Genomic DNA, 22,628 nt, shown 5'->3' with positions numbered 1-22,628 from the left:
TACCTAAAACATATACACCGTATACCTACATATATACCTGTACAAAAACATAATTTTATTTGACAGTTGTTTGATCACATGCAACAACATTAAAGTTTATTTTTAAGGGAAAAAAAATCGTGTTCACATGGAATTAGCGCTTAATTTGTTAGGTAAACAAAATGACAGTTAAATATTAAAATGTTAGAATTAGCCAAATCAGCAACAGTGTATTTCCTTCTAGTATAGCAAGGGGTTGGAGGATTCACTAAACGTTTTCAAAGGAATTGGTCCCAGTGTCCTTTGGAAGTAAAACGAAGATGTGGTACAGTGCAAAAAAAAAAAAAACAAAAAAAAAACATACAAAATTTGTGGATATCTAATACTCAGGGACAACTGGTGCAGCCTTGGGTTAACAATCATGTTAACGGCAACGGAGGAGAAAAAAACTTACAACAGGGTAACTTCGGACCGGGTATGAAAGTCTTATTGGTAGGCAAAGTTGTCTCCCTTGCACCTATATGAAATACCATTGACTAACAGTTACCTTTACAATACACTTGTATGAATTCAATTTCTGTTTCTTACCATACTTGTAAATTGGTAGAAATAAAACATTTTAACAACAACAAAAATAAATCAACGCAAAATTTGGACCCTAAATTCATAAAAGTGTAAAATCTACAGCTTATAACCAGTATAAATAAACACTTCTTACTCTGTTAGGGTAAGCTGCGGATGGTGGTGGATTTCCCCACAAGCTCTGCCGGGTTTTTTTCCCAACATAAGTGAAATATTCTTAAGCATAGCATAAAATGAAATAAATAAATTCTCTGCTAAATAAAAAGTACTTTGTTAACCTCATGACTGGTGATTTGAGCCCATGACAAAGATCATTTTGCTCAAAGGCAAAGAATGTCACAGTAAAGCAAAAAATTAAACTTAGATAAGTGAAAAATCCTTGGAAATAGGTATTCTTCAATAAAAGACTACATTTAGTACTAAAAATAACTTTCTATTTGAAGAAAACCAAAAGCAGTATTCAATTTCTGTGGAAATTTTACAAGAACCTTAGAGTATATATGTGTATACTTGCCAGTTTTGAAACAGTTTCAGAAAAATAACTCCTCTATCTGTTTTTCAGATGTGTCTACCTAGTATCAAATGAATTCTTATGTTGGCTAGCATTTAGTCAGATTAGCATCAAAATAAGTAATAATCAAGCAATGCAAGTATCTTCCATACAAACAGTTAAAAAACAGTGACAAGCCTTCTCTAAATCTTTAACCTCTACGCACAAAATCTTCTGGCTCTTGTGGAACTTCTGTGGATGCTGAATACTGCTCACTGTGGTAGAAGTCTAAACTCACAAGAAGTTTGCTTCAGCACTTGCCATTTCACAGGGGGACCTTGGAATTTGGGGGGAGCAGAATACACTTGGAAAGCTGGCGTGAAATAAAGTTTGGGGACATACAGGATAAGAGCGAGCAGTCAAATGATATTTATTTATTTATTTGATTGGTGTTTTATGCCATACTCAAGAATATTCCACTTAAACAATGGCAGCCAGTATTATGGTGGGAGGAAAACGGAAACCCACGACCATCCGCAGGTTGCTGGAAGGCCTTCCCACTTACAACCAGAGAGGAAGCCAGCATAAGCTGGACTTGAACTCACAGCGACCCCATTGGTGAGAGGCTCCTGGGTCATTACGCTGCGCTAGTGCGTTAACTTACTGAGCCACGGAGGGCCCCAGTAATCCATTGATGAAGAAAGAGACACGATTACTGATCACAGCATGTTTGAAAGCAAGAAAAAATTAATACTTATTTCAACTAAAAGCATTAAATCAAACAAATTCAAAAAAGTTAAATCCCACGCTAAATATGAATGCATGTAAGGATCAAGCTGGTTTTCAATCTAGTGATCTGAGGGAAAACAAAATCTATTTATACACAAAATTTTACCATAATCAAACAATATCTGAAATAGTTTGCACGGAAACCTACCTCCAATCAGAATCAAGAAAACAACTAAATACTGTAATTCTTCAACCTTTTCGCATCTTTGCAAAGTCTTTAGTCCAGCTTATTCTGAAGGTACTACTCTGTGTACACTGTGCTTGAAATTGGCCAATCCAACCAATGTAAATTTGTCTTCAAAATCAACTTGAAAATGTGTATAAATTACACTGAATTGGGGCTCTGTCATATGCTAAAAGGTTGAGGAAAAGGTTAGGGTGTAAATCACTACAAAGTTAACATGCACTTAAAAGATTATCGAAATTGGACAATATTTAGTCATTGCATGGAAACCAATGCAAGGACGAACAGAAGATGAACAGACGAACAGACCAACACACACACACGCCACAAGTTAATATCCTTAACTTTCTGTAATAGTGTGGGAAACACTAGAACACTAGAATTTACCCGTCACCGCATTAGGAAAACATTTTTTGAATTTCAATTTAAAAAACCACTAAAATGAATTTGTATCTGATGAAAAACCATCAAAAACTATCCAGGAAAATAGTCAGATTTTTTTTTTGTTTACAATTTGTTTGAAACAGTAAAATGCTTTTGAATATTTTGTTCTATGGTGGCCTTTTCTGACCACAATGGGACCAATGACGTCACATAAGGTTTTTGCCACTTAACACACTTTAAACTGCTACATTTCATCCTTCAACATAAATATACATATAAATCTAGGAATAGCATTTGCCGAATTGACCTTGAAACGAATTATTTCAGACAAAAGTATAGATGTGACATAACTGATACCTTCTGGGTCACAAGAAACCATTGTAGAACTTGATCTTTTTAAGGAAAAGACTTCTAAATATCAAAGCATGAATCACTAAATAGGCCAATTAAAACTATGCTTTCATTTATTTTTTTTAGATTTTTGTGAAGAGAGTTAAAGTGGTTCAGCCATTTCAATTCTAAGGTGGGCTTTATGAACCATACTATCAGAGTTTAGGAGCTCTGATGTCACAGTAAGTTTTTCCAACTCTAATCACAACACTGAATGGTGGAATAACTCTTTTTACCCAGGATTAAAAGATTACTGATAAAAGATTCCTAAAAATTAATTCCGTCTAATGAACATCAGGAAGAAAGGTGATGTGACGTCAGAGTTCCTAGATACAGTCAGAATGGCTCATAAAGCCCACCATAGTATTCAAATAATGAACGCCGTTCAACACTCTTAAAAAAAATCTGAAAAAAGAAATGAAAGTATTTTTACGCATAGTTTTCAGTTGTCTGTATGATGAATAGCTTCCTCTTTACTTTCATTTCAGCTTTCTTTTATTTTAACACAATTTTACTCGGTTAGAAAAATTCTAAAAAAAAAAAAAAGAAAAGAATCCGACTATTTTCCTGGACAGGTTTTAAAGGTCTTTCGTCTGATATTTACTTCATTTTAAAGTGACCTTTGCCCTTATGTCATTTTTGAAAATGTAAACAACCAGACAACTACAACTCACAGTATGCCCGCTGGGCACGGGACTGGTTTGCATAGTTATTGCACGCCGCATTGTACCCTGAAAGATTCGCGAAATACACAAATCTATTCTGTTAGATCCTTCAGGCCATACAGGAAAATAACACAGCATACTGTATTACGACCGCATAGGTAATCGAGTAACATGGCTGTCAAATACCAATACAAAAATATCAAATATCCTTACACCAATAAACTACTATCAAAAGCACATGTCCAATCAATAATAAATACTAACTTTTACCTTTAGCTTGTTCATCAATATGTATAAATTTTATTTTCAGGTGTGTTTCGTTAGCAAAAACAGAATGGTATTGTACATCAAATGACCATAAATTTCGTCCAGGAATGACTTGCCCAGTTTTCCTCATTCTAAGAGTTCTACAGATTTTAGTAAGGGATGATATTCTACCTGAAAATCCTTAGATTTAGCACCAAATATAGTATTTTGTGACATTTATTTGCCTCTAAAAATGTACTTTAACGGGCAAAATTTTAGGTCTTTTAGGGTGCCAATAAAATTGTTAGAAAAATGATTAAGGAATGCACATAAAAGTTAAGGTGCTTCAGATTTGTACCTTCAAAGTGTGTAACACTTTAGATTTGTACCTTTAATGTGCAGCCTTGAGTAACACTTAATTACATGGTTATTGCCCAGAACAAATAAGAACACTATGAGAAATACAGAGTTAAAAACAAAAGACTCATCTGTTTATAATTTAAATCCAGTGCATCTTATAAAAGCTACTGATACGGCGTATACCGGAAACTTTGGCAAAATACTGATCAGCGCAAATCCAATTGAATTTTCTGTACCTTTTCAAGAACAGTTGAAATTACTGCGTTTTCGTAAAAAATATCACTCATACCTGTACTATTTATTGTGTTAAAATCATTCAAAAGTTTGAAACGGTTACATTGTAACCTGCTTTATAACTATGTATGACTAGTATGAGGCTCATATTTTGAGGAAGGGAATTATTTGGGTTGCTCTCCAATTATGCCAAAATATTGACTGCATTTGTGCTAATCTATTTTTACCCAAAAATGCAAAAGCTAATCAGAATAACAGGGATTTAATGGAATGGAGAATCTCCCTTTGTTGAAACAAAACATCGTGAGTTAAACAAGAAAAATAAAAACGAACACAATCGAGAACAAGAAGCAGATCATAACAACAACGATTACAAAAACAAGAACAACAACAACATCGTATGGGGCTGCTTGTTGCAGCTGAAAACCATTTAGATGTTCCACCATTACATGAACATGTTTTGAATCACTGGTTTCAACAAGTAGTATATAGTTATTTATATTTTTTAGTGTCAGCTCGCCCGTTAGCACAAATTCTACGCATCTAACAACTGTTAATTGTCAGACAGATTAAGACGGCGACACTTAAAACTTTTTTTATGCCATCTTTTTTTTTTTCACGAGCAAGGCATCCCAATGAAATGCGACATCTCAGTCTGCATGTTTTCAAGTTTGAATCACACGGATCTCAAATCTGACTGATCAATTCAAATCAAATGGACATCACTTTCATAGTCAGAATTTTGTACGAATGCACGAGAATCTAAGTTGATTCTCAGCTGTGCCACGGTTTAGAAAGCCAAACGCAACAGCATCGTCAAAGTGACCTCTCAATATCTCTAGACAATCTTATAACAGTATAAAAACAGTACAAGCAAAAGATTCCTGAAAATTTCATGTTCCAGACTGGGATCCAACCAGCGCCTCCAGGGTCATGGCAACTAAGAAACAAACACCTCAGCCTCTAAAGCCGTAACAACATCAACTTAATAAACTGTTTTCTTCATATAATAACCCAGCTGCAGGAGGCCCTGGTACAACGAAACAAATCCTTCTGAAGTACTTGAGTAGGAAACACTATGAAATTTTTCATGGTTTCACCCACCTGATGGGAGGTGATCTTTTTCACCTCGCCCACCTCGACTGTTACGTAACCGTGGCGGAACTTCAAAATTCTCTCCAAATTTCACCTCTTCATTGTTAGGGTTTTGGGAGCGCTGTTATAAACAAAAAAAAAAAAAGAAATAAACAAAACCAGCAAACCAATCAATGGGAATCTTGCAAAATGATCTAGTATTAATTGTCTACATTCAGTTCGTCTTTTTGTGGCGTAACAGGGTGCCATTTGGATACAAAGGAATTGTCCAAGTTACATCATGCAGACGAATCATACACTCTCACCAAAGACAAGCAATGTCTTAGTAACGTGCTCAACCAAGACACTTCCTTCATCTCCACAAGCAGGTAAATTAGCAAACTAACTGCCACAATGATTGTGATATTGTTCATTCTCTTCACTGTTTTTATTTATTTATTTATTTGATTGGTGTTTCACGCCGTACTCAAGAATACTTCAGTTATACAACCCCAGCCAGCACCATGGTGGGAGGAAAACTGGCAGAGCCTGGGGAAACCCACAACCATTCACAGGTTGTCGGCAGACCTTCCCAATTACGGCAAAAGAAGCCAGCATTAGCTGGATTCATGCCACTGCATTGATGGGAGGCTCCTGCTAGCCTCCCCCCCCCCACCCCCCCTTCCTCCACCACCACATCCAGCCACAGAGGCCCCACTTGCTGTTATAGTAAAATAGTGGTTACTGCTGTAAACATATGCAAACACATGTTTAGAGGAGCGACAAAGAGAAAGTTGTAAAAGTATTTTTCTTTTGCTCTGAACTAACTGCATGCTATATCATTATAGATTTCTAGTGGTGGCATTGATGCACACAGAGAACAAGGAGCAATGTGCAGTGAGTTGCAATGTTAGTGGTTAGTACTCGTGACAATGGTTACACCATTAGTTCCAAGGTCAGCATTCAGAGAGTTCTGGAGTGAGTGAGTGAGTGAGTGAGTGAGTGCATGGGGATTAATGTCGTACTGAACAAGTTTTCAGTCATATGACGACGAAGGAATCCTCAGAGTGCATGTAATGTGCCTCCTTGTTGTACGATGGATTTCCACCGCTCTTTTATCTAGTGCTGCTTCACTGAGACGCCTTAGCGAAGGCATGTAAGGTGCCCCAACCAAGCCATTATACCGACACGGATAAACTATCCCCTTAATGCTGAATGCCAAGTGAGGAAGCTACAACTTCCTCTTTTAAGGTCTTAGGTGTGATCCGACCCAGTATTGACCCTGGATTTACTGCCTCCCGAAGCGGACACTCTACCAACTGTGCTATCAGGGATGGTCAGAGGGAGCATGATTGCCCCCTCACAAACAGTATTCCATATGCACCTTGGGTCCAAGGAATTAAATGAAATTGTAGTTCCTTCCATTTAATCCTGCTTAATGAACACATTTATATATAAATTTTACAGCTTTTTAGGGTTTCACAGTAGAGAAAAGAAACCTACTTTTGCCTGCTGATACTAAATTTTTTTCTACATCAACAAATAGTGTAAATAATCCAGGTGGAGATCTCAAAGATCTAACACCCAGGAAATTGCAGAAACAAGATTCCTTGCTTAACAGTCACTCCAGCTGTTTTGTGTTTTTTGGGTGGGGCGGCTTACGTGCCTTTGGTAAATCATTTCAGTGAAGCAGCACTACATAAAAGAGCATGGAAATCTGTCCTGCAACAATGAGGCACATTGCATGCACTCTAAGGATTCCTTCTGAGTGACAGCATTTTTTAAAAACTGTTTTGAAGTTCAATTCAACGCAGACAAAAATGCCATCATATCTTAGCTTGGGGGGATCATATAAAAAAGTCCTTCTAAAAAGCTAGCCAATGCCCTCTACAGGGTATCAAGGTGCCATGCAAAACAATGGGCTCACAGAGTTAAATGAAAAACCATCAAGAGACAAAGTGAGCACTTGCCAGATTAGGGTTTGGAAGTAAGGCGGGTTTCACAACAACACTCCTCATTCTTCCTTGTTTCCCTGTTTCATTTTCGGAATCGTCTGAGTCGTAACGGAGCTCCACGCTGTTACCGCCTCTGTTACTCTGTACTGTCACAGCAAAGTTTGTGTATGAAGCCCCACTGGGGGCGGAGTATGATGGAGCTGACCGGTGGGGCTGACCCTAAACACACACACTAAGAAGTTATCTTAGGGGTAGAAATCTCACATCAAAGTGTGAAGCAGGTAGTAACTCTCCATCTACATTTGTACTTCCCAAAGGGGCACAACTCTACAATTTATTTATCTATTACATGTAGCTATTTTATTTGAATGGTGTATACTGTGCTAGAGCCCATTCCATTGTATACATGACAGCGGAGAACTTTAAGATCAGGGAAAACTAAAGTACCAGATGTAAGAAAACAGCTGTAATTTTTCAATTACTGACAGATCACCTAATTTCAAACCAGTGATGAATGAGAAAAAGCTGGATTTGAACTTGTGACCTCATCAGTGAGGCTGAAATGAGTTATATCAGTCGAGTCTGTACTTGGTGTAATTTACTGAGCATTTTCCCGAACATTTCACGGAAGTGGGGTAGTTTTACCATCTTTTACTTAACAGAGTAATGACGTATAGTAATTCCAGAAGGGAATTAAACCTACGTGCATCATTTAGTTTGTGTACTTTAAATGCTCTTTTTATTTGCGGGCATCAACTTTTGAGAATTTGGTAAGAAGACACATTCGCAGGAATCAACTTTCATAGATCTTAACAGAATTTTTGGACAACTGTTCAAACTTCAATACAGAAACGTCAATAAAACAACTCAAGCATTCAAGTAACAATGTTATCATTTAAACTTGTTTGTACCTGTAGGATGTAAAACCAATTCTATACAATACAGTAACTTGATCAGACAAAAATTCTTCTGAGCTTTTGATCTTTTGAAGACTGTTAATTTTTATAAAACGACGTCCTTGCCTGCTGTGTAAGCAAATATTCGTGTCACTCACTCTGGGAGACGACGAAGGATTAAATGTCATATAAATAAATCCCACTGTTTAATTCTCATGCATCGGCAGTGAGTGAAACATTGAGTGAATTGTGACAGATTTGAGTAAATTTCTCAGAAATCATCATTATGAAAAGGAAGTTTGAAGTGCAGAACCCCCGAGCGATGTATTGGGCACGTCGGAAAGGTGATCTAACTGGAAAGCAAGTACAGTCGATATAAAAACAGCCTCTCTCATCGTATGCATATCACATTACATGCACACGCCCAGTGCAAATTATCGATTTGTATGTCTCTAACAGCGGCAATAAATCAACAACAACAGCGTTACATTGTGGCGATACTTAGACAGAGCTAAGCCTCCTTAAAAGAAAGTGAGATTAACTGATGATCTATTAAGCTGGATTAGTGAAAACCGGAATACATTCTAATAAGGTATTTCTAATCAATGTGTTTGAAAAAGTATGTTGTGCTTGTTAACGAATTTATAACTGTAACGCATGCTACATTAATAAATTACTTACATGGGTTTTTATATACAATGGCACTTAGTTTTGCGGAAATGTGCTTGCCGCGAAATCTGCGAATGTTAGTACCAGGCAAATAAAAAGGCATTTACAGTATATATATATATATATATATTATATCTATATATATAAATAAGCCATTGAAGAAAATAGTAGATAGTCTAATAGTAAAACGTCTTGCGCTACGAAGTTTAAAACTTGAACACTGATTCTTTATTGCCGAGCAATGTACCAGTCACAGTTCTTTCCTGATCTCAGTGTGGCTTTGTAAGCATTTCCGTTTATGTTTTAAATGTTACGTCACTTGATAAATACAGAACCCCGTTCTGTGGAGAATATTTACCATAACACGGCGACATCCAGTACACAGGATAACAGAAATGGTCCACAAAACCCTTAAAAAACCCCAAAATCTTGTCATTTCCCAAAGACGTTAGTATCTATCCTGTACCTCAAAGAGATCCACCCTGGAGCCATTAATGACTTGGTTAACTGCCTACCTACAACTACCATCAAATGCTGACTAACCATGTTGCTGTTGTTGTTGTACAGGCTCCTCGTTGTGGGTCGACTAGGCTTCCTAAAAGGCTTGCCTATAGGTCTGGAAAGAGGGCGGGAGCTCTGATAGGCCGGTTTGCCTGTGTAACCATAGCGACTCTGATAGGGGCGAGGAGGCGGTCCAGGTTTTTGGTTGTAAGGGCGTCGAACAGGGGTCTGTGGGGGGAAAACAGCACTAGTAGAGCATGAGGTGAAAATAGAAACCAATATACCTTACTCAACGTCATATCTGCTGGACACAAACAACATTTAATTTTGAGGTAAATTCTATATTTCTTAATAACTGCTCTATTTTATACATATTTTCCGTCATTGGTTGGAAATATTCTGGAATGTGGGAAGGCGGGACAGGCATAGTGTCTCCAATTTGGGCATTGTTGAAATCACCAGAGCAGGTTGATTTATTTCCGAACTGAGCGCTGAGGCCTTAGAAACAAAACATTTTCATGCCCAAAGAAGAACCCTGCAAACTGAGAGCTTTTTAGTACTTTTACACGCTAGACCACATCACATACTCCACATTAAAAGTCTCCTCTTACCTTGACTGGACGCTTGCTTCGCACCTTTTTGTTCCGCTGAGCACTGACCATCTTCACAATGTGAGCTGTTGCTGCCGTGGCAACGGCAAACAGCTGAGGCCCACCATCCTTGTTTCTGCAAACAGAAAATCCAAGTGCACATTTTCACAGCTGTTGCGAGGCTGAAGTTTGTCTATTTCGTTTGTTTACATGCATGTGATAGGTGTTTTACACAGCTCTCAAGAAGATTTCACTTATACGACGGCGGCCTGCATTATGGTGGAAGGAAAACAGGCAGAGCCTGGGGGTAACCAATGACCATCCGCAGGCTGGTGGCAGACCTTCCTACCTATGGAACAGGGCATTAGCCAGGATCTGACAGTAGGGCGTCCAAAAGGCAAGGGGTTTGGGGGCTGCCGTTTGAGGCCCCCGTAAATAAGCAGGGGGTCTGCCGCGGGAGACATTTTATCGCCACTGTATCATTGAAAATCAAGACCTTTTAATAGCTTTAATTGCCATTATATCACTGGAAATAATGTATTACTATTAGAACCAAGAAATTGACAGTTTTTAGGGGCACCCAATATATCACACTTTTCCCACCAATGACTGACACTGAGTGCGAATCACTAAAAAGAGTACATAAATTTTATTTTAAACTATGTAAGGTTACAATCTGTTATGCTTTGGACAACCAAGTGTGAAACAGGAGGTAGAAAAACGATTGAACTGTAAAATACACAATTCAATACAGATGCAAGGAAAACAATGGCAATTTGGCACAGCAGTTCTGAAAGTTCAAGTGTGAATGCTGTGAATCAGGAAGTAGAAATAAATAAACTGTGAATAATAAAATACACAAAAATACATATAAAAGGAAAACAATCAAAATGCATGGTAATTTGGCACAGCAGGTGCATGTCACTCACAGTTACACTACTTCACATTAAAATGCAACGGAACCAAATCAGAATACAGTATACATAGCTCTTACAACTGAGTCTGAGAACAGGCAAAATTATCACCACTGAATCTGACTGTCACTCACTAAAAAGAGTAGTGTCACCAATCACCATACGATTTGAGCAGCTAAGTCACAGTAGGTAGAAATAAACTTTGTAAAATACAAAAAACAAAACAAAACACAATTCAATTACATGTACTATCAGTCACATATCTATGTCGCGAAATTAACTTTTGGCACAGTGACACAGTAGTGCATGTCAAACATCATTTCTGTCATCTGAATACATATATGAATACACTTTGAAAACTTACATGTTAGAAAAATATTCACAATCTAGTATACATACATATAATGTTAATACACTTTGAAACAAAAAAAAAACTTTTTTTTTGGCCAACTGGTCATCACAAAATAAGCTGGTTATAGCTAAGGCAGTACGTGTAAGGTTTGTAAACACATTTCATAAACAGTGATTGAACTTCTTTGAATGTCTTAAATCCTTCTGTTTTGTTCAAAAAACAAATCTGCTGCCTCCTCAAAGGGGAACTGACAAGCTGGCCGTTTGCTGTAGTTGATCCTGATCAGGTGATCCAGGTGCTCCACCGTCAACCCCGCGCGAAGTTTGGATTTGATGCGATTCTGGGCAGAAAACACCCTTTCAGCCTCTGCATTCCCAACCATCACTGTCACACTGGCAGACATTAACTTGAACAGTTCTGTAAAAGAAACAGAAATATTGTGTTTTTTAATGACTGTTGCAATGCAATGCAATGATTAATTAAACGGAGCTTTCAACCCAACCTCCCCATTATTTTGGTTAACTTGACATGTTTGACGAAAGTGCTTTTGCTAGAACATATAACATGTACATAAACATACTACATATAAAACATTTATTAAAATCAGTTTTTCTCACCTGGAAATATCTGCCTGTTGCCTAATCTGTCCCTGGCATCAAAGATCTTTTCAAAGAGTTCAATGGGTCTCAGAAATCTAGGTGTCGCTGCACCCTCGTCACTCCTATTTCTATGAAGCACTCGCTTGAAGGGCAAGAACTCTCCTCTTGCAACATCTGGATCAACGATCCTGTCAAAACGAACACCATCAGCATTTTCCTTAGATTCTCCATAGAACTCCAACAGTGTGTTGAGATGGCTGTTGCCCCAGTGAAATAGGTCTTCTGGATTTTGAGGATAGGCCATGGGATCAAATACCTGTCAATAGAACATAACACAATGAATATACATGTACACATCATGATATGAAGCTTTTGTTTTTAGCGTGATATAATTCAGACATGGTCAGTATTAAAGTATTACATTAAATACTTAATGACTAAGTAATAGTGCACATGATATGTATGGAGGATTACATCAGAATGAAACAAGTTTCACCTGCATGGCATTCAAGAGGGTGACTTGTGGAAAACGACTCTCAAGATTATCCAGTATTTCTTGGATGAAATCCCGTCGCACTTCTTGGAAACGCTCTGTCAGAGGTTGATGCTGCCCTCGTCCTGTAGGTAGCATTCTGATGCGCTGGCCCCTGAAGACTTCTGGATCACCTGCCTGAAGTTGTGCCATCATTGCTCCTAGATGTGGACCATCCTGTGTTTGCATTGCCTGAAGGGTGTCTCTACAGTCCTTCAGCTGTAAATTATAAAACCATACAGATACAGAATTTACAGAAATACATTTATGTGTACAACATATAACATAAACACCATACATGTATATATAATATACATATATATATAAATGTATATACATGTCAAAGCAAATATATATTCAAGTTCTTACAAAAATTGATGTATCATTTTAATTTTTAACCATATGTTTCAATATCAGTCTAACTTGACTGACCATGTCAATAACTGACAGTAATGACTTTGGTCATCATTATTAGTTACCAGTACACAAATATGACAAGATTCCTTTTTTGAAGACAAAAATGCCTGTTTTAGTGTTACTTACTGAGCCCTGGATAGCACTGAAGCTGACGTCGCGGAACTGGAACAGTTTGCTGAGGTGGTGGATGGCTGCTAAAATGTCAGCAGTCAGGAACAGAAGGCCGAGGTAGAGGAAGGAAGTCAGCTGCTGCAGTAAACCCACTGCCACTGGGTCACCCCTGTCTGCCTCCTGGCTGAGAAAGAATGTCAATGGTTCATAATTTTTGATAAGAGCCAGAACCGATTCCCCCATGGACAGCCATCTTATCTCAAACACCCTCTTAAATTTTACACTGTCTGCCTCTAGGAGTATTGCGATTTCTTTAAACTCCTGGTGTTTCTTTGGGGATTGGTTTATATAGCTGTACACAGCTGACAGTATTTTGTTGACTGTTTCCATTTCTGGAAAAGTTTTACAGGCCTGTGATACTGCCAAGTTGAGCCTGTGACAGACACAATGCACATACGTACAGTGGGGGTTTTCTTTTTCCACCAGACTTCGCAGACCATTCCTTTCCCCAGACATGACAGACGCCCCATCAGCGCCAAGGCCCATAACCTTTTTCCACGGAACATCCAGTTTCTTCGCCACAATATTCAGTGCCTCAAAACTGGCAACAGCCGTACCGTCCTCAATTCTTTCAAGTGACAAAAAGTCTGTTGTGACACGGCCCTCCTTAGTAATATGCCTGACAATGACTGCGACATGTTTTTCCTGTGCCCTGTCTGTACTTTCATCAATCCCAATACCAATAGTTGGGGACTGACGGATCCCGGACTTGAGCTGCCTCCAAATGACCTTGCTCAAACATTCAGTCAACTGATTGTACACATCTGGGCTTGTGTACTTTGCATTTTTTCCCCTGTTCAAGAATTTAGCCTCCTTCAAGTTTAACTCCTGCAAAAAGTTGATCAGGCTGCCATACTTCCTGTTGGGCATTTCTTCTGTAGCAAGCCAGTAAGCTGTTTTAAGCGCAGTCACTATTGCTTTTCTCCTTTCCTCCCTTTCCTTCCGCCACTGGGTATTAAGAGAAACCTGTCCAGGCTGACTTCCAGCAGCTGCGGTTTTGTGAGCATCTGAAGCAACATGCTCCTTTACGGTCTTTAATCTAAAGAAAAAATAAATAAATCTATATGAAGTATGTTGTCACTGTTAAATTTAATAACTGAAACAAAGCAGGCATTTATCTTTTGAGATCAGTCAATCTTAATTTTTTTTCTCCATTTTTAAGTACACTATAGCCAGTATAGGCCTTATCACTATCATATGATCATTCAATCAAAGTGAGTGTAAAACTCACATTGATACTGATTAGGCCTATACTGTAGATACTGGTTTTACTCTGACATATTGACAAATCAAGTGTCGATTTATTTTATGTAGAAATTACAATGTAACTTGTAAGACGAGTAAACCGATATGGGTACCAAAGTTTGAGCTGACACTAGCCTAACATAACAAGTGACAGTAGTAGTGACAGAATACAATCGTACCTGAAATTGTTATTTCCGGTTGACCACGAACCTTCTACTCCGAATTCTCTACAGTCTTTGCACACCATAACATTCTCAACTTCATCATATTCCAGCCATGGGAATTGGTCGAGCCAGGAATTTGGAAATTTCCGAACACGACCACTTTGTTCTGGGGCAGCGTTCGTCTCGCGGCGTTCACCACTGACACTCCAGCTCGGCCCACTGGCGCTGGCAGTAGGCCTACTAGTACTGGTCTGTGGGCTGGGACTCGCCGTGCCTGTCGCGCGCTTAATGGGACTCCTGTCTCGTGGGTCGCCTACAATTTCTTCATCGCCGTCACTCTCGCTGCTGACATCGACATGGCTACTGCTGCTACTGGGATTTGTTATTTCTTTTGACCGAAAAAAGTCCGTAATTTTCCCTTTCGACATGCCTACAACTAGTAAAAACCCATCGCACAAACTGACAATTTAATGAGCACGTGTGAAAGAAAAAGTTCTCGGACTACTCAGTTGCAATCCCAATCGTCAATCTTCGGGTTTTGCCAATCCTTTCCGGTCGGCACTGTGTACAGAGTGCGAGTCTGAAGCCCTTCTCAAAATTAACCCGCGAACTTTACTTTTATTGTACCTTAAAATATCGTATTTTGACGAAAGTAGTTCGGATCCATATCCTTACTCGGTCATTTTCAGATGATTTTGTCACTGATTACGAGCGCCAATGCAGACAACAACAACAACGCAACCTCACGTATGTTTCGATGGAACGATCTTGAATATATTAATTTTGTTTTTACCCCCCCCCCCCCAAAAAAAAAAATGTTGATTCAAAATTTTGCCCGTCCAAAATACCCCTTTTGGCTGGATTGCCCGTCCAGTTGGACGGGTGGACGGGTGTCTGGCTAACGCCCTGCTATGGAAGGAGAGAAAGCCAGCATGAGCTGAACTTGAACTCACAGTGACAATACTGGTGGATGGATCCTGGATCATTGCTCCATGCTAGCCTGAGGTTGAAGTTTTAAGTTACACATACCAGTCTGAATGAAAGTGGACAAAACTTTGGACATTCAGCAAATATTCCCTGCCATCTTACACTCAGTCCCCATGTTAATGTGAATCGTACATGCTGAAAGACAGAATCTCAGGAGATGGGGTGAATGCAGACAAAGGCAACTAGAGAGCTACTTTCCACAGCTAAACACTGGGTAGAGAATTTTCTCCATAAAACTTAACAGAAATTTACTAGCTGAGACTCATGAGTAAGAACATTAGTTTTGGATGATTGGTCAAACATCAGTTAATTTAAAAATCTTGATTTCCCTTAAAAGTAGCTGAAACTTCTCATCCCTGTAAAAACTCAATAAAAGCACTATAATTTAAATTTAAAGTTCAATGACACACTAGTGCCAACCAAAAAATACACAAATTTCACAAGTCACGAACTTGCACAATGTCTCAAAATTGTCCAGCCCTTCTGGTTATCATGGTTACCTGCCAATCCTGACGACATCTGGTATAGACCTGATAAACTCCTCACAGCTGTTGAAGCCCAGCTGACGATATGGTAAGGGGGAACAAGCCAGTTCATCGTACACCCCTGAAACAAGCAGTGATCAACCACGGATTTAGAGTTTTCTGTTCTCAAAAATTCTTCAATTATACTTGGATGGTCATATTCATGAGTGAAGGAAACTGGAGTTCCAGGGGAAAACCAGCGACCTTTGGCATGTAACTGATGAACTTTCTCACGGTGTGGGGTACAGACTTACACTTACTGATGGAAGATACATATCAGTGATCTTCAATGACCTCTAGACTAGACTCCAGGCCTCGAAATAGTAGGCGATCGAACCGATCGATCGCCTGATCACTGCCTGCATGAAATTTAGGCAGAATGATTTTTCGATCACCATGCCAAAATCAGGAAACCGAAAATTTTTGAGGAAAGGAATGCCAAACATATGTATAAGATTACTATCAAACTTTTTTTCAGTTCAGTGTCCGTAACTGTCAACTTAATGTAGGCATATAATTTGCTAATTAATTCAGGGTAAAGTTTTATTTGTACACAGCTCAGGAGTTGCAGAGACAGTAGATATGCTGCAACTGCACAGGATACACTTTCTATGGTTACTTTTGTATCCAGAGGAAACATAGTGTAACATCCATGGGTGAAGAAGCTGAGAGTCAAAGCACATTGGTAAGTATAGCCTTCGCCATTACGAAACCCACAACAACACAACGTAAAAGGTAAGTGCACAGACTAATCTTATTAAAGATTACATTATAAAATTTCCTGGGTTGAATTATTTTTTTTGTTCAACATCTAAATCATGTTGAATAACACATTTATTGATGAACAGATTTCCTGGTATTAATGTATGCATGTAATATAATCTTATCAAAGATTACATTATAAAATTTCCTGGGTTGAGTTATTTTTCTTGTTCAACATCTAAATCATGTTGAATAACACATTTATTGATGAACAGATTTCCTGGTATTAATGTATGCATGTAATATAATCTTATCAAAGATTACATTATAAAATTTCCTGGGTTGAGTTATTTTTCTTGTTCAACATCTAAATCATGTTGAATAACACATTTATTGATAAACAGATATCCTGGTATTAATGTATGCGTGCCATTGTGAGAAGCACTATGACATGTGACACTCTTCAAATCTCATGTAGACACATACAACACGTGGTGTGAAAATCATTAAACAAGCCAAACACTTTCTCAAAAAAAAAGTAAACATGGACCATTGAAGCCACTAATCTTTTTTAGTGCACTAAATCATAAAATACCTCTGACCATCCACCGATAAACAAAGGAAAATCTGTCCACCAAGAAGCAGGAAGTCTGATTACTACCGAGGTTGCCGACAGTCCAGCCGTAGACTACACAAGCACTAAAAGAAAGGGGCTGCTAGCCTTTTGTTTTAATTCTACGTGTCCGACAGTGTTAAATTGCCTAAAATCTCTCAGAACAGCCAGGGGCAATGAAGTTATAGGGTAATTATGATTATCCACGATTTTAGCCCCGAAACCACGACTACGCAACATCTAGGGGTGCGCAATATTGAAAAACACCTTAATTACACATGCTGATTGGTTCAATCTTCACGGTTCAATCTTCACATGTTCGCTGATTGGTTGAGAAGATTCTAAATGTGTGCTACTGTAATATTCATAGCCTAGCAGCAGGCAATATTTTATAAAACTCGTCTTGAAGAAGTTTTCGTCACCTAGACTGTCATTTATTTCTGCTGGACAAGTGACATGGAATTTTTGTCAATGAGACTGGAAGGATCTCGGCATTTCTTGCAATAATGGGCGACGAGTGAAAGGAGACAGCATCTAAGCGGACATTTAAAAAGTTGCACTTCTGTGACGAGTTTGAAATTCTAAAACAAACAGAGGATGATGGTAACTTACGTAAACTGCGATGTAAAATATGCTCAGATCATCTTGGTGATATTCTGAGTATGTAAATACTTCATTTGGACTTTCAACTATTAAAAGCCAAACTTGAATGCTGTCTAAACTTTCAATTTCTACTTTGAAACTGACCATTTTGATTATGATATGAAATTAAAACCTCCCAAAGTCACCACATGGTTATTGTGTTAAGGGCTCCCTTGTTCAAAGGTTGCTTTTAACAAATTATGAATCAATACATTCAACTGAGATCTGTTCTCAGGATGAGGTTGGTTTTTACGTTGAATAAATGAAGGATGCACTTACATCCTTTTACATCACAATTAATACGTGTTTGCTTTCTTATTTTCTTACAATGTTGTAACTCTCAGGTGATCGATTTGGATGATCGATTGGTCATCTTGCAAACTACTGGGGTGATCGAAAAATCGATCACCTAGAACCTAAATCAGGCGACTGATTTTCTGATCACCCCAAGCAGACGTTATTTCAAGGCCTGCAGTAGACACGGATAGCAAAATGAGTATCACTGACCACTGTCACGAAGGCAGCGAATCTAAAACTTTCCTGTGCGAGGACCGGGATTGAACCTACATCCAGCGACTGAAAGACAAGTGTCTGGCTGTAATTCTTCAAACTTTTTGCTAAGTATGCAAGGTGTTTACCCAAGCATATTCTGAAGATATTATTCTATGTAGACTGATAAAACTGTAAAACTTTGCGAAGCCCTGAAACTGGCCAATACAACCAATGTTGTTTTGTCTCCAAAATCAAATTAAAAGTGTGCATAAAATGCACTTAAAGTTGCTCTTTCATGGACGAAAAGGTATAAAAGATTTAGAGTAATCATTTAGTCAATGTGGACAACGTGTCCAAAACTCACGTTCTATGGTGCGTGCGGGGATACCTTCCTTGCTGGGGATCAGGACAGATCTCAAAGTATTCTTCACACTCTTCAGAAGTTCTTCTTTTTGGTCAGCTGCCATCTTTGACGTCTATCTGTTTTCCACTTATGGAGTTAAATGTTTTGTTGTAATGTTTTACTTCTACAAGTCAAACAGTCTGATAATCTAGAGGAAAGAACAACACAAGAGTATGTAGCATTGTTTTACCTCTCCAAGTCAACAAGTCTGATCATCTAAAGGAAAGAAAAACAACAAGAGTGTGAACACAGCATTCAGGTTCTAAATAAATAAACATAAGAAAAATGCAGCATCCCTCTAAGTAAAGAGAAATCTTACATATCTTAATATATTTTAGCTCATGATTATTTAGCCTTACAAGACTGGTGGAGGAAACTTGTGAGTCTAGGCCATGTAGGCAGTGTAAACCAACTTTTGAGCGGTTACTGGGGAGCTTTCCTTCATGTGACTTATAAAATGTGTAACACAATATCTAAACAAAATTGGCGGAAGAGAACAGGTCTTCAATGATTGTGGGCTTGCCCTGGGCTTTGCTCAGTTTCCTCCCACCATAACGCTGCCCGTCGTCATACAAGTGAAATATGGCGAGTATGGCATAAAACAGCAATAAAATAAATAAATAAACATTCAACCTGGAAGTACAGTTTATTTATATGGACTTGTGCAGTGTGCTGTTTATCAATGTCATGAGTCCATGTATAAATCTTTAAACTTGCACTTGTAGCATTATAACTTGTTTAATGAACTTCTTTTTATACCACTTCCTGGTCTGATCTGGATACTACTTCTTTGTATACGTTGTATATGGTGTTTTCAACCAGACTATCGGTCGAAGTGAGAAAACAATGGCCCATCCCACCCGGCATTGTTTTAAGTTTCCATCATTCAATGTAAACAAATTTCAGTCTGGCACACAGCAGTGGCTTGATGCCTGCTAGTCGAAAAGGTCAGCGAATAACGCTAAGTAAACAGCATAATAATGAAAGTAAGAAATTTAGGAAAGCACGATGGCCGAGCGTCTGGATGAACTAGATAGTGCTACAGAGATGCATAACACACCGTCTTACATTCTTGTCTTACCTGAAATGTATTTGTCTCTAAACGAAAATTCGGAAGGGTTTTCACTCCCAAATAGCACTCTTGACGTCTTCAAAAATTTAAACCAGCTGCATTCAGACATTACGACCATGACTATTGTGGCTGTCGTCGTCGTTGTTGTTGTTGCTGCTCCATAACAGGTTGTCCTTATATTAAATACGAGTGATCTTCCAACTTGACGGACTTTCCCGCCGTTTTCATGGACGCTTTCTGGCAGAAATTTGGTTGAAAACTGTCGGTGACATAATTAGCAGGAAGTCCGACATATCTGCATGACGAAACCACGAATAGAACAGCTACTTTCGAAATCAAACCTCATACAAAAGTTCATAATACTTTACCCTTGTGACATACAATGTGCATCCAACATCTCATAGTGATTAGTCTACTGACACTCATGAATATTCATAGCATGACGTCACTCCCAGGCCGATGAGGCTCTTTCGGGGAGTGGGGGAGGCCTATCACTGAATGAATGACCTTGCTCTTATCTTTTGAGAAACTTTGGCTTTTTCTTTTATTACAGAAGATATTTGAAAGACATTTTAAGAGGTTTTTCATAAAAACCGTAAAGATAAGTCAACCGGTTATTTCAAAGTAGGGAGATGGCCGTGTGAGAATGACTTTATGTTAGCCAGAATTTTTGGATTACAATGTATTTCCCTTCTCATATGTACGTTGTATGACCAGGGGAGGTAAGTGATTTGAAAGTTATTTTGTGGATGAAGACGCGTTGATTACCTCCCCTAGCAAAGACAATTGGATAGAATCAGGGGAGGTAACTGATTTAAGAGTTAGTTTGCGGGTGAAGGCGCACGGATTACTTCCCCTGAATGCATTCCCGTCATACCTTGGGCTGTGGCAAGCAGACGCAGCTTCCTGTGTGAAAAGTGACCGAGGTAAGTTGTCTCTGCTTTAGAAAAAAAAATTACGAACAAACTGTATTTAATCTCAGGAAATGGTTGAAATTACTGCACAGTGTCTCTAACTACTTGCTTCTGTCCGTCTATTCAAATGATATAGAGCTAGTGTTTTGATTTAGGCGGAATCCAACGAAATTCACTCTCGCCTTTTGGAAACCAGCCAATGTACGATGCTGGACCATTTCTGAGCAAACCCAGCTTCTCTCATTTTTTTGCGACCGTCTTCTCTTGTCTTCTCTATTTACGATTCGTCACCACATTTACTGTGTTTATCAAGTGCTTTTTTGTGTAGTTCTCACATGTATGTGAAAATATCGATGGAAGTCAAAATTGAATTCAGTGTAAGTTACAAACATGTTAAATCTATTTATTGATGTTGCCATTATTTCACCTTTTTCAGTAACAATTAAAATGTAATTTTAAAAATATCTTCGTTGAGCCCAAATGGGCGTTAAATGTTTATTGATGAATGATTTTATGAACTATGTCTGCTCCCATGCTGTAAGAGTCACATGAGTATAATGTACATAGCATTATTAATAGTTTCATTCATATATATATATAACTGAAGTTCTGGATCATTGATGAATTTCCCAATCATTTTAAAATGACTCGACAAGAGCTGATTGCATTATTGACTTGGTTCTTAAAGAAAAGTGTACACAATTCAAATGCATGGTACAAGTTTGTAGAGTGATTTAATATTTAAATTGAAACATGTGGCGTTGGTGAATCTACTAATCGAGTTAAATTATTTCTGGTCTTTTAACAATTGTTTTTACAGAAAACTGTTTAAAAAAAAAAGAAAATCTTTGTATACATGTATAACTCTGATGTGATGTTTTACAGACTTGTTGTAAAGTAATTGGTTAAAATAACTGGAGTTCAGGTCTGTGGAGTGAAATATTTCTGTTCTGTGAACATCCATGGACTGGTACCATTTGTGTAGATCTTGGCAAGACTGACACTTGCTACTTCTACTTCTACATGTTCAAGTTTTAAGCTGGTATTACACTATACATTTGCACACCAGTAGTGAGCATGCACTGCACATAACAAGCTGTAATGTTGTGTATATATATATGCATTTATCAGCTTATAAGTGACTGGGTTTGACAACTGACTGGCTCAGATTTGGCTGACAGCATTGTTTTTAGGTCAAAGGTCAAAGATTGAAAGGTCAAACTTAGGGCTGTATTCCAGTGCAGACTTAAGTTTTACATGCCTCTTTTTTTTTTTGTTTGACCGTCCCCAGTGGCTCAGTTGGTAGAGCGCCCACTTCAGGGAGCGCTAGATCTAGGGTCAATCCTGGGCCGGGTAACACCTAAGACCTTAAAAGAGGAAGTTGTAGTTTCCTCGCTTGGCCTTCAGCATTAAGGGTATAGAGCAATGACTGGTTGACCCATATGAGTATAATGGTTCGGGTGGGGAGGCTTACTTGCCTTCGGTAAATTGTCTCAGTGAAGCAGCACTAGATAAAAGAGCAGTCGAAATCAGTCCTGCACCAAAGGAGGCATATTACATGCACTCTATGGACTCCTTCATTGTCATATGACTGAAAAATTAAGTACGACGTTAAACCTGAAGCATTCACTCGTTCTTCTTTTGTGCGGTTTGACATAGTCATATGGTAGACCAGTCTGATCATTAGATCCAAAGAATTAATGTTCTAGTAGCAATAGTATGTAAGAAGATATGCATAGCACTCTTTGAAATTAAATTTTTATATAAAATTATTGTGTATTGTCAAATGCTCATTTTATCAGTTGAAAAATTAAATCAAATTCATGACAACATGTAAATGATTGATTCTGAATAACATTTATGATTTTGGGTACAAATTCTTGTACTTTCATAAAGC

At 38.3% G+C, this 22,628-nt stretch overlaps 3 protein-coding genes across 6 annotated transcripts in view; 1 reads left to right on the top strand and 2 right to left on the bottom strand.

Moving 5' to 3' along the window:
- Positions 1-20,195, bottom strand: part of LOC135464227 (tudor domain-containing protein 7-like) — a 32,609-nt gene extending 12,414 nt beyond the window's left edge. Inside the window, exons 1-8 of one of the 2 annotated variants that reach the window (XM_064741733.1) lie at positions 19,827-20,195; positions 18,707-18,893; positions 15,870-15,975; positions 10,010-10,124; positions 9,441-9,626; positions 7,348-7,551; positions 5,408-5,519; positions 1,350-1,424 (exon numbers count right to left, since the gene is read on the bottom strand). In XM_064741733.1, the coding sequence (XP_064597803.1) occupies positions 1,350-1,424; positions 5,408-5,519; positions 7,348-7,551; positions 9,441-9,626; positions 10,010-10,124; positions 15,870-15,975; positions 18,707-18,809 (901 nt within the window). In that variant the 5' untranslated portion in view covers positions 18,810-18,893; positions 19,827-20,195. The remainder of the gene's footprint in view (positions 1-1,349; positions 1,425-5,407; positions 5,520-7,347; positions 7,552-9,440; positions 9,627-10,009; positions 10,125-15,869; positions 15,976-18,706; positions 18,894-19,826) is intronic. The other variant, XM_064741734.1, reaches the window with a different exon arrangement.
- On the bottom strand, positions 11,353-15,285 carry LOC135464226 (zinc finger protein 862-like). The gene is made up of 5 exons (XM_064741732.1): positions 14,398-15,285; positions 12,929-14,012; positions 12,350-12,604; positions 11,872-12,169; positions 11,353-11,671 (listed from the first exon to the last, which is right to left on the bottom strand). The coding sequence occupies exons 1-5, from the start codon at positions 14,808-14,810 to the stop codon at positions 11,448-11,450; spliced, it is 2,274 nt and encodes a 757-aa protein (XP_064597802.1). The 5' UTR covers positions 14,811-15,285; the 3' UTR covers positions 11,353-11,447.
- A 525-nt stretch (positions 20,196-20,720) lies between the features above and the next one.
- Positions 20,721-22,628, top strand: part of LOC135463587 (transmembrane and coiled-coil domains protein 1-like) — an 83,085-nt gene continuing 81,177 nt past the window's right edge. For all 3 annotated transcript variants that reach the window (XM_064740903.1, XM_064740902.1, XM_064740901.1), the window contains exon 1: positions 20,721-20,743. The gene's annotated coding sequence lies outside the window, so the exon portion shown is untranslated. The remainder of the gene's footprint in view (positions 20,744-22,628) is intronic.

The sequence above is a fragment of the Liolophura sinensis genome, chromosome 3 (assembly GCF_032854445.1).
Source record: "Liolophura sinensis isolate JHLJ2023 chromosome 3, CUHK_Ljap_v2, whole genome shotgun sequence".
In the NCBI taxonomy this organism is placed as follows: domain Eukaryota; kingdom Metazoa; phylum Mollusca; class Polyplacophora; order Chitonida; family Chitonidae; genus Liolophura; species Liolophura sinensis.
Note: the sequence above shows the minus strand (reverse complement) of the source record. Positions and strands in the feature narration are given on the sequence as shown.

Coding starts and splice junctions, on each gene's coding strand:
- LOC135464226 (XM_064741732.1), bottom strand. CDS start 14,810: ATGTCGAAAGGGAAAATTACGGACTTTTTTCGGTCAAAAGAAATAACA. Junction 14,013..14,397: donor ACCGGAAATAACAATTTCAG/GTACGATTGTAT, acceptor TTTTTTCTTTAG/ATTAAAGACCGTAAAGGAGC. Junction 12,170..12,349: donor CCCTCTTGAATGCCATGCAG/GTGAAACTTGTT, acceptor TTCTATTGACAG/GTATTTGATCCCATGGCCTA.